Genomic DNA, 11797 nt, shown 5'->3' on the forward strand with positions numbered 1-11797 from the left:
ATTTAATTATTTTCATTATTTTAGCTTATTTAGATATACATATAACACTTACTTAACGCATTCCACCACAAAAAAATTCTTCTTCCCCGAAAGATTGATTAGAACTTAATATACCTATTTCTAAGTTTAATATTTTAGATTTCTTTTCATTATTATTTAATGAATTTACTTTCAAATCATCGTATTTATATTCTAATGTCTTCGTTATCTTAATTTATTTAATTTTAATATAATAAGTATATATATATATATATATATATATAAATAAATTAATACTATATAATAAAATATATTATATATATAGTTTTTTTACTTTAAAATCTCCTTCTTTTATTATATAGAAAGTATCTGATTTATCTCCTTCTTTATATATGATTTCTCCTTAATAACATTCTACAGTTTAGAATAAGAAATAAACAGATTTCAATAAATTAAAAGAAAAATCTTTAAATAAATAGTTATTTTAGAGTTAATTTATTAAATTTTTCAATTTATTAGTTTCTTATTTTTCTTTTTTTTTTTTTTTTTTTAAAAAAAAAAAAATATGTATATAAATAAATTTTACTTAAAACTAAACTAAACGATTTTTTCTCAAACACTATAAAGTCTGTATCTTATAAACATGTAACAGTAGCACTTCTCGGTTTCGAATCAATTAGTGCTAATTCTCCGAAAGTATCACCAGTTTATAGTTCACAAATATATCTTTTTTCACAAACCTCTATATTTATTACTTTTTTATCATGTATTTTTTATTATGTATGTTTTATGTTTGACTCTATTTTAACTTTTCCCCTTAATATTAAATAAAAGAAATCTGCATGATCACCTTTATTTTAAATTTAGAAAGGATATTTTACTTATTACCTTCTTCAAATACGACTTAATCTTTTTAATATTTTATATATAAAAAATGTTTGGAATATTCCTTTAAGAAATAATGATGTTTATCCCCAAATTATTTTTTAAAAAAATCTATTTCTTATGTTAATCTTTTTTTTTTTTTTTTATTTAAAAAAAAAATTCAATTAAATTAGAAGATTTTTTTTAAGGGAAATTTTAACTTTAATAAAATTTCTATTTCTATTTCAGTTCTTAAAAGATAAGGTTTCTAAATTACTTTTATTGCCTCGTCTATTAAAATATCCCCTTTTAGTTTATGAATTTCTACATTGTTTGAATATTCTATATCTTCATTTAATGATTATTTGCTTAAATTTTAAATATAGCTTTAGTTTTTTTGCAATATATTAGATTTTATATTTTCTGAAGTTTTATTCATGTTTTATTTTTTCACTTTTTTGATTTTATTAAAAAAATAAATATATATATATAAAAAATAATATTTTTTTATTTTTTTATTTATTTATTTTTTGCTTTTTTTTTTTTTTTTTTTTTTTTTAAAAAAAAAATAAAAAATAAATTGATTAAAACGATAAAAAATTGTTAAAAATATTTATTAAAAAAAAATAATAAAAAAAAAATACAATTTCATATTTATTTATTTAAAAAAAAAAATAATTTATAGACTCTTTTATAATCTGAAAAAAAAAAAAAAAAAAAAAAAAAAAAAAGTCATATAGTTTCTAAAAAATATTTTCTTTCGAAATAATGCTTAAAATTTTTAAATAACAAAATCTTTTTTTGTTATAAATATAAACCTAATACTATTAATATAAATATAAACCAATTTCATTTATCTATATCATCTTAGTCTATTATACAAAAATCATCATCTTCTACTATATTTAATTCCTTATCTTAATCATTTTCTTTCTAAATAACCATAAAGAAATCTTCATCTTTACTAAGTTCTTTCAAAAATTTCCATAAATGATTTAAATCTTTACCATCTTTTAAATAAAATCCATAAACCACAGAACCATTTAACTCTTATTTATCTAATATTTTTATTTATTTTTGGAAATAACTTTCCTTATTAATATTAAGTCCTTCATATTAATTAATTTCATGTGGATCAATATATAAAAAATCATTATATTTCTAATCAAAACCTATAAAATAAAAGCCTTTAACCCCCTACCCTCCTATCATTCCTATTGAAAGTGGATTATTAAGAATTTAAGTCGAAATCTATAAATACTTATCATTAATAATATTATTGCCCAGTTAACAAACTAAAAATAAAAGAAGCGAATTTTTAACTATTTATTCTTTCAAAAGTACATTTTCATTCAATTAATTATTTAGAGGATTTCCAGTCATTAATTATACGCAATTTTTAAAAACCATAGGCCTATCTTAAAAAAGGATTTCGCATTCTAAATTAGGAATTTTGTGTGAATTTAAAAGGCTCTATAAACAACATATTATACGGTTTGGGGAAAAATAATTACCTGGATTTAATTCAAATTGCTTTTAAGCATCTAAGCAAATCTTTTAGATAGAAAAAGGATATATAGAATCGTCTAGAAAGTATTATATTATTTAATCCTAAGTAAATCCTGTTTAATGTTTCTATAAACCTTAAGCAAACATCATTTAACCACTTCTTAACATACATCCCCAACCTGTGTCTGATCTGTAATTACTATTTGGTATTTTATCAAACCCTTAACGATAAGTGAATAATATTATTTATTTTAGATATTATTCTAGTTCTTTTAATGTATATTTTTGACCAAAAACTACATAGGACATTGATTAAAATTATTTTAAATATATAAATATATATATATATATATATACATATATACATACATATATATTTAATATATTATTTATTTGAAATTATAATGTATTTATGTTTATATTAAAAAATAAATTATAAGAATAAATTTTTTTTGATAAAAAAAATTCATTATAAATGATTTAATTGAAAATCTATATTTGTAACACCTTTTTTTTTTCTTTTTTAATATTCTAATAAATTTTGTTCATTATTTATTGTTTTTTATGTATTTTTAATTTCATTTTCTTTAGAAATTTTATCAATATATATTTTTTTTTATTTTATGTTATTATTATCATTTATAGATTTTAAATATTCCAATTCTACTTTTAATAATCCTTAAATACTTTTAGGTATATTATTTTTATTTCCTTAAAGTAAAGGCCTATAATCTTTCTTTTATTTTTAAATAAAAAATAAAGAAATCATTGTTTAATCAAATAATAATAATAAAAAAATATAATACAAGATATGCTAAAACATTATTAGTTATTGTATCTATTTTTTATAAAAAACTAGGAACTAATACATATGGTTTACAAGGGACGAATTCTCTATTATATATTCGCATTTACTCTTCATATTTATCATTAGGTCTACCGATTATTTAAACTTTATTCCCTTTTCCTGTTATACTAAGTTTAGGAGTTTTAAATCTAATTCTCTTTTATGTATTAAATTCATATATATATATATATATATATATATATATATATATATATATATATATATATATATATATATATATATATATATATATTTATATTTATATTCTTATTTTATTTTATTTTTATTTTTTTTATTTATAATATATACCCCTTTTATTTAATCTTTTCTTAAAAAAGCATTACTAATCTATTTTTGATAATTATCTTATAATTTTATGAAATCTTCTTTACAGTTTTCATTAAGAATCTATGTATTTTAACAATTTTAATGAATTTATTTATTTTCTACACTTTTTTATTATTATTATTATTGTTATTCCTATTATTTTTTATTATTTTCATTTTCAATTTGTTCAGTCTATTCAATATTTTCTTCAAATTATGTAATTTCTTATTTCTATTCTTTCTATAATCCAATACCAGTTAGAAAATCAAATTTATTATATTGATTTTAATTAATATTACATTAAATTTAATCAAATTCCATTTCTTTTTATAATTTATTAGCCTATTCGATTTTTTTTTTATATAGAAATATTTTTTTATCTATTTCTTTTATTTAATCTGAATATAAGTTTTGCCTCTTAAATTTGTTTATTCCTTCAATTTTTGGTGTATAAACTAATAAATTTCTACTTATAGGATCTGTCATTAATCTTTAAATAATATATAAATTTAAACCTAATATTTTAATTATATATTACTTCATATTTATATTTTAATTTGAGAATATTTAATTCATTTATTAAGCTTAAAAAGCAATATATCCATCTTAAAAAGACTACTTTCCTTTAACTCTATTTTATATGATTTTCTTATCACTTTTTGTTATTTTTTTTTTTTTTAGAACAAAAAAGTTGTGTATAATTAAAATTTATTACTAAAATCTTGCTGCTGTTTAACTAGTTTTAATTTGTCTTTTTTTTTCTAGTTTTAATTCTTTTGCTTTTGGAAATATAAATTATTTGTATTTATTGTCATCATTTATATCAATTACTTTGAACAAACAAAAAATATATTATTAACTATAAATATATTATAGATTATATACCAATAATCTTTTAATTTAAATGATAAAGTTCATCAAGTTTTTTTGGTTTTATAGTATATACTTAGTTTATTAATTCTGGAAGAATTGAACAACTCATTATATATTAGAGAAATATTTATTTTGGCTTGAATTATTTTGTTTTTTTGTTTTAAAAAAAATTGATTCTTATTATATATATATATATGTGTATATCAATATAATCAAAATAAATATCGAAAATTGTTTTATTTTTTTTAGTATTTAAATAAAATAACCTTTTATAATAAATATATAAATGAATAAATTATTATTTTATTTTAAAATTAATTTTTCTTTATAATTAAATAGTATTTATATATACATTTATTAATTAATAATCCTAAATTAAATAAAAAATTAAAATATATTTTAATTTATTATAGTATATTTAAATTTAATTAAGAAAAATAATTAAAATATATCATCTATACTATTTTTTTATGATAGTCTATGAAATATTATTAAAAAAAGAATATCTATGTATTAAAATATTGGAAGTATATAGTTTATTTATATTAATTAAACTAAACTAAAATTATATTAATTTATTTTAGATTTTTACACATTATTTAAATGATTATTTCAAAATTATATATTTATATAAAACGTGGGTTTAAATAATATATAAAAAAGTATAAAAAAAAATTATTTATTACTAAATATAATTATTTATCTTAATATTTATTATATATAATTACTTTAATAAATATAATATAATTTAATTTCAATTTAAAATATATATTTCTTATAATCATTTTTGATTTTCATTTATTTAGTAGATTTTTTTTTACATAATATTTTATATTTTAAGTATAAAATAAAAATAAATATAATTTATATAATTTGTTATAAAAAAGCCTTTATTTTAGGCGTCATAATATATATTTTAAAAATATTTATAATTTGGGCAAAATAAAATTAATAAAATAATATATTTTTCTATTTTATTAATTAAGTTTATAAAAAATAAAATCATTCTAATATTTTATATTCACCAAATAATAAATAAACTTTATATATAAACTATCTAATATAAATACACTTCAAAAAAAAAATATAAAAAAAAAACTAAAACAATAATAAAATAATAATTTTCCAAAAATAAAAAAAAAAAAAAAATACTAAAAATGGCAAAAGGAAAAGCATAAAATTAAAAAGCATAAAGCTTCTACCATAATCTAAAAGGTTTTTTTTTTTAAAAAAAAAAAGACTATATTTATATAAATAAAATAAACAAAAAAGCAATAAAGAAAGAGGAAAATTTATCCAAAAAAGACAAAAATTCAGACAGTAGAAGCTAAAGTAAATCCATAACTCCAAAACAGAAGTAAAACCAATATAATTAAACAAAACTATATTATAACAAATAAGTTCTTAGAATAATCCTGCTGCAGCTAATGTCTAGAAAAAAAATAATGCAAGAGGAACTGGAGGAAAAGCTAATATGGGAAAATAAGATAACAAAAAAGCACCCAATAAAAAAAATGGTGGAGGTGTTAAAGGTAAAAGCGGTGCGGGAAATAAGAATAAAAAAAAAGATGATGGTTCTGAAGATTCATCTGATTACGAGGAAGATGAAGATGTTGATTAAGATGATGAAGAACGCGTAGAGGAAGAAGATGATGATGATGATTAAGAAGAAGATGATAATGATGATTAAGAAGAAAACGGAGAAGGAGAAGAAGAGGATGATGATAGTGATGATACAGATTGAAATAAAAATAGAAAAAAAAATATTATATATATCATAATATATAAATTTATTATTATTAAAATTATTATAAATAATTAATATTTTATTAATAATCTGTATTTTTTTTTAAGTTAAATTTAATATATTTAAATTGTTTAGTTTAAAATTAAGTTTATTTGATTTTATAAAAAAATCAACATTTATTTATTATTAATTAAAAAATAATATTAATATAAAATTTTTATAATATATATATTAAAAAAGAATAAAAAATTAGGATATATATAATAATTAGTATTATATTTTAAAAAATTAAAAAAGGGAATATAATTTTTTTTTTAATAAATAAAACTCAATAAAAAGGTAAATAATATAAATATATTATATGAATTTAATTAAAAATAATTAAAGAATATTATATATATAAAATTATATTCAAATATAAATATATATATATATATATAATATATATATATATATATAATATATATATATTTTATATATATATTTTAATATATAAAATATACATATATATATTATTTTATATTATTTTATTTAATATTTTTTCTATATTTTTATAAAAAAAAAAAAATCAAAAAAGCAATCAGCTATCCTCTAATAAATTTATTATTATTTCGTTTTTTAAATAAAATATTACAAATAAGTAAATAAAATTAAATTATTATATTAATAAATTATTATGTAATATATATATAAATATTTACATTTTTATTTTTATTTAATAAATATTTATTTATTTCTTTTTAATTTTTTTTTTTTAATCATTTTTATTTTTTTTCTTGTTTTTCTTAGATATCTTTTATACATTTTTTTATTATTTTTGTTATTTTATAAATTTTTTATAATTTTTATTATATAAAACAAAATTCGTTATTTATTCATATTTAAAGTATTTTTTATAAATTTTATAATGAAATTTTTACAATAATACATAATTTTATATAATTGTTTATAATTTTAAAAATACATTATACTAATCAATTAATATATATGTTATATAAATATATTATAAAGAAATAATAATTTAGATATTTAATATTTTTTATGTATTGAAATATTTATATTATATTTATATGTTTTAAATTTAAAAATGGATTATTGTTAATAAATCTAATCTTAAGTAAGCTAAAAAAAAAAAAAATTATAATTTAAAAATTATTTATATAACAAATTGAGTGTAAATGTAATAATAAATGATTCAAATATATTTAAAGAATAAAAGAAAAAAAATATTTTCTTTTATTTGTAAACATTCAAATAGCTATAAAATAAAAATAAAAAAGAAGATATAAATAATTAGTTAAAAAAAATATCTAAAATTATATAATAAAAATATATATATATCAATTATTAAATTAAAAAATGAAAATTAATTTTAGAAAATATATGTTTTATTTTAGTATTTTTACATAATAATTTTAAAAAGATAAACAAATTAATATATAAAAAATAAAATATAAATTTAAAATAAAATATAAATATATATATATAAATATATATATTAATATATATATTATCTATATTTTAAAATATTTATCAAGTCATTTATTATTTTTATAAGTTTTTTTAATTGAGAAACAATTAATGTATTTTTGGAAAACTTTTTAATCGGAAAGAATGTATTAAAGATGTACTTTTTGCTAAATCAGAAAACTATTAAGTAATTTGTAATCTATATAAGTTTTTATTTAATAATAATGTATATACATATTTATAAAAATATAAATAAATTAATATATAAATTTTATAAATATAAATATATATATATTTATATTTTTATATATAATATAATTTTAATATTTAATTATAAAAATATAAAGGATTTAATTACTGCTTTATTTATTTTTAAAGTTTTTTTGTTTTTTAATTTAAAGTTTCTTTTTCATATTCATATATTTTATTAAGAAGTTGCTTTTTGTTTTCCATATAGTAATTTTTAGAATCTATTGGCTTTTTTTCATTTAACTATTTTTAAATTTTAGTTCCTTATTATAAAGATGGCATTCTAAATTAATTTTATAAGTTTCTTTTAAATGTTTTCTAAATTTAAATAAAGGAAATATAAGTTTGTTCTTTAAAATTAATTCTTTTAAACTTTTTTCTGTATTAAAATACTATTAGTTTCATTTTAGTTTTTTTATTTTTTTCTTTTTAAATATAGTTTTTGGGTCCATTTTATAAACTGCATAATGAAAATTATTACTTTTTTAATATTTTATATATAAATTTTTTATTTTTACATTAGAAAATTAAAAAATTTTGTTTTTAAGTTTGTTCTTTCTTTATTTCATTTATAATAAGAAATCTTAGTTTTTTAAAATCAAATTTTCCTTTTTTTTAAATTTAATCATTTTTTTAAAAAAAAGAAATTCTTTTTGATTTTCTTAATGTTAATCAAGAATTTAATTAATATTGTTTGAAATACTATATATATATATATATATATATATATATATATTTTTATTTATATATTTTTATTTATAATTTTTTTTTACCCAGTATAAGATTTAGATGTTAATTTTCTTTACATTGATTAATTTTATATTTATAATTCGAAATAATTTTGTTTATTAAATTTAATTGAAAAAGCTCTTCTTTTAATATTTTGTTTGGAAATTTAACTTTAGGAAGGTTATTCAGTAGAAAGGTTTTGTTAAATATAATAGACATTAGATTTAGTTTCAAGTTTAGATAAGAAAATATCGGTTTGAATTGAAAATTTGTTATAACTATACGTGCTTTATTATGAATTGCTTTTTTTATGAATATATTTATTTTGTTTGATAAAATTTAGACTGTTTTATTAAAAGCTTTATTATTCATTTTAAAAATTATGTAAAATTTAAGATTTAAATTTATTGAAATTTTTTTAAAATTAGATTTTTTTATTTATATTATTTTATTAAGTTTAAGCCCTGAATCTTTTTGGTTTTAAAAAATAAGAATTATTCGAATGATTTTTTTGAGAATTTTATATTATTTTTTAAGGGGATTTAATTAAAATATATAGACTTTTATTTAAGATTTTTGAGTCAGATTTTTCGTACAAAAACTAGTCTATTTCTTAAACTTTTCTAGAATTTTTTATTTCAAGAAATTATTCACATTTTTAATTCCATTTTTTATTCTAGGAAAGCTCATTTAAGGCTATGCTTTCGACATCTTCAAATATTTAAATAAATTTTTAGTATCTTTAAATTAATTCTTATTATAATGAATTTATATAGCAAAAAAAGGAATCATTTTAATCCATTTTTGCAAATTCTTTTAGAAAAATTACAAAAAGTAATGTTTAGAATACATTATCTATCCTTTTCGAATTTTCATATGCAAGTGCTAATGATAAAAATAACTAAATTATATATTTTATGGCATACTGGAATTTATGAATGTCGTATTTCGGATTGTTTTTTATCTAAAATCGCATAAAATATATAAACCAAAAAATAGATTTCTCACTTTCTAATATATTTTAGATAGGAAGTTCACTTTTAAATGATGTATTTATATAAAAATTAGATAAAATAGTCCTTATCTATAATTCTTATTTTAAAATAATGTAATTTTTTAATGTTCGGATCTAATAAATAAAGTCTTTAGCCTATATAATGTATTTTAAAGCTAAATAAATATTGTTTTTTATATAGGAAATAAAGAAATTATTAATTAATAATTAAGATGTCATATAGAATATTTTAGATATATAGTCTTCGTGTTTTATATATATATAAGTTAAGTTTTCTGTTAAAAATATATATAGGTCATGATATGTAGTAAAACATATTATTTTTCTTTCATTTATTTTTTCTATTAAGGGTATTATAAGTGGATTTTGCTTAGTTTAGATTATTTTCTACTTTTGGATTTTATTTAAAGTGTAAAATAAGGAATAGTTTAATGTTAATTTTTGGAAAATATTTAAAAAATTATATTTTATGTCCGTATTTAGCGTTTTTTCGATTTTATTGTAGGCTTATTTGTATTTTTACTATTTATAATTATTATTTTTTGTTGTAATATACTTGTTTATTTTATTTTTTTTTACTTTTTTTATTAAAATTTTAATGTCAAAAATTAAAAGCTCGTATTGCTTTTGCAAATTTTTTAAGGAAAACTTCATTTTTTGGTTTTGTTTTGTTTTTTTGTTTTTTTGCGGTTTTTTTTTTTTTTTTTTATTTTGTTTTTTTTTATTTGATTTTTTTTTTGTTTTAAGAAAAAATTAAAAATAATTTTTTTATTTTTTTAAAAAATAAAATTTTATTATAAATTTTTTTGTCTTTTTTTTTTAAAAAAAAAAATAGAACATTTTTTTAATATTTTTTATATTGGATTTTTTTTTTTTATACAAAAAAAAAAATATTGCATTAATTTTAATATTTTTTTATTTTTTTTTCATATATTTTAATCAATTATAATTTTAATATTTTTTATTCTAATTTTTAAACTAAAATATTTTCTATAATAACTTATTTCCTTTTCTATTAGATTTTTAAGCTTATAAAAAAACATAGTTTTAATTCTATTCTATAGATTAGTTAATTTATAATTATTATAAATTCTAATTATTAATAATAGTATTATTTTCTTTTGCTTTTAATGTAAATTATTCAGAAATAGACTCAACTACATCTTAAATTCCTTATTTAATTTAGGATCCAGTTGAAATTATTGTATCTGTAAATTAAATTCCTTCTCGCTTATCAAACATGCTTTAATCCAATTATTATGATTATTCGACTGCTTTTTTATTTTGTATGACTTAATTTTTATTTTCATGTTTATTCTTTGATTAGTGTTTTTTTAAAGTTTCTGGTTATTATTTTTTTCGGTTGTTTTTTTATCGAGTTTTGGTATTTTTTAGTTGCTTTTTTAATCTTTTATAGTTTTTAATCTTTTTATCGTTTTTAATCTTTACTATTATGAGATTTATCAGGTTTATTTATTAAATTTTATTTTTCATTTTCTGTTGATTTTGGTAATTTTAGACTTTTTTAGATATCAATTTTATCAATTTTTTAATTGTTTTTTTTCATGTTTTAGATTTTATGAGCATTTTCTTATTTAATTTCATTTTTTTTAGTGTTTTAGATTTTATAAGATTTCTCTTATTATATATCATTTTTCTTTTATATTGGATCATCTGAATTTTTTTTGATTTTAGTTTCATTATTTTTATCTGAATTTTTTTCTAATATTATATTTTTATTTGTTTATTATTCTGATAATTTTTATGGTGCAATAATTTTTTATTAAATTTAAGATTTTTAATGAGTAGATGTATCTTATTATTTTTGAATGTCTTTTTAAATATCTAAAATAATATAAATATTATATATATATATATATATATATATATAATATATATATAAATATTAATGTATATATATTTATTTTTATATCTATTTATTATATATTTTTTTTTATTTATAAAACCTTTAAGTTTAATTTCTTATTATTTTTATGTGTTTTATATTTATTTATTTATATCATTTATATTTTTTTCATTATCTACATAATTTTTACCATCATTTTCTCCATCATTTTTATTATCATTTTCACCATCATTTTCATCATCTTCACCATCTCTATAATCAAAAATATTTGTTATATAATCTGATCCTTTTTAAATTGTCCTACCTATACCATTAGCTGCA

General features: G+C 15.1%; 3 protein-coding genes across 3 annotated transcripts, besides 31 other annotated features; 1 reads left to right on the forward strand and 2 right to left on the reverse strand. All coding sequences in view use genetic code 6, as the record gives it.

The window, feature by feature from the left end:
• Nucleotides 1–237: 237 nt before the first annotated feature.
• Nucleotides 238–303: a microsatellite.
• Nucleotides 248–303: a microsatellite.
• Nucleotides 304–734: 431 nt separating this feature from the next.
• Nucleotides 735–770: a microsatellite.
• Nucleotides 771–1343: 573 nt separating this feature from the next.
• Nucleotides 1344–1402: a microsatellite.
• Nucleotides 1346–1402: a microsatellite.
• A 142-nt stretch (nucleotides 1403–1544) lies between these two features.
• Nucleotides 1545–1574: a microsatellite.
• Nucleotides 1575–2679: 1105 nt separating this feature from the next.
• Nucleotides 2680–2738: a microsatellite.
• An 80-nt stretch (nucleotides 2739–2818) lies between these two features.
• On the reverse strand, nucleotides 2819–4508 carry IMG5_027310 (hypothetical protein; the record flags this gene model as incomplete). Its single annotated transcript, XM_004039264.1, has 5 exons — nucleotides 2819–3088; nucleotides 3159–3356; nucleotides 3509–4181; nucleotides 4242–4356; nucleotides 4412–4508. The coding sequence occupies 5 exons, from the start codon at nucleotides 4506–4508 to the stop codon at nucleotides 2819–2821; spliced, it is 1353 nt and encodes a 450-aa protein (XP_004039312.1).
• Nucleotides 3375–3464: a microsatellite.
• Nucleotides 3450–3497: a microsatellite.
• A 1365-nt stretch (nucleotides 4509–5873) lies between the features above and the next one.
• On the forward strand, nucleotides 5874–6143 carry IMG5_027320 (hypothetical protein; the record flags this gene model as incomplete). The annotated part of the gene is made up of 1 exon (XM_004039265.1): nucleotides 5874–6143. One exon carries the CDS (start codon nucleotides 5874–5876, stop codon nucleotides 6141–6143), a length of 270 nt encoding a protein of 89 aa, XP_004039313.1.
• Nucleotides 6042–6095: a microsatellite.
• Nucleotides 6144–6197: 54 nt separating the features above from the next.
• Nucleotides 6198–6236: a microsatellite.
• Nucleotides 6237–6534: 298 nt separating this feature from the next.
• Nucleotides 6535–6659: a microsatellite.
• Nucleotides 6562–6659: a microsatellite.
• Nucleotides 6568–6687: a microsatellite.
• Nucleotides 6578–6687: a microsatellite.
• A 253-nt stretch (nucleotides 6688–6940) lies between these two features.
• Nucleotides 6941–6998: a microsatellite.
• Nucleotides 6999–7590: 592 nt separating this feature from the next.
• Nucleotides 7591–7657: a microsatellite.
• Nucleotides 7616–7657: a microsatellite.
• Nucleotides 7616–7666: a microsatellite.
• Nucleotides 7624–7659: a microsatellite.
• Nucleotides 7667–7900: 234 nt separating the features above from the next.
• Nucleotides 7901–7953: a microsatellite.
• Nucleotides 7954–8568: 615 nt separating this feature from the next.
• Nucleotides 8569–8615: a microsatellite.
• Nucleotides 8581–8637: a microsatellite.
• A 1625-nt stretch (nucleotides 8638–10262) lies between these two features.
• Nucleotides 10263–10353: a microsatellite.
• Nucleotides 10269–10323: a microsatellite.
• Nucleotides 10300–10353: a microsatellite.
• Nucleotides 10354–10895: 542 nt separating this feature from the next.
• Nucleotides 10896–11793, reverse strand: IMG5_027330 (hypothetical protein; the record flags this gene model as incomplete). Its single annotated transcript, XM_004039266.1, has 2 exons — nucleotides 10896–11454; nucleotides 11577–11793. Coding segments are annotated over 2 exons (756 nt in total), but the record flags the coding sequence as incomplete, so codon positions are not given.
• Nucleotides 11010–11056: a microsatellite.
• Nucleotides 11166–11266: a microsatellite.
• Nucleotides 11463–11557: a microsatellite.
• Nucleotides 11645–11711: a microsatellite.
• Nucleotides 11659–11718: a microsatellite.
• Nucleotides 11794–11797: the final 4 nt, after the last annotated feature.

This window comes from Ichthyophthirius multifiliis, assembly GCF_000220395.1.
Source record: "Ichthyophthirius multifiliis unplaced genomic scaffold scaff_1120509249731, whole genome shotgun sequence".
NCBI lineage: Eukaryota > Ciliophora > Oligohymenophorea > Hymenostomatida > Ichthyophthirius > Ichthyophthirius multifiliis.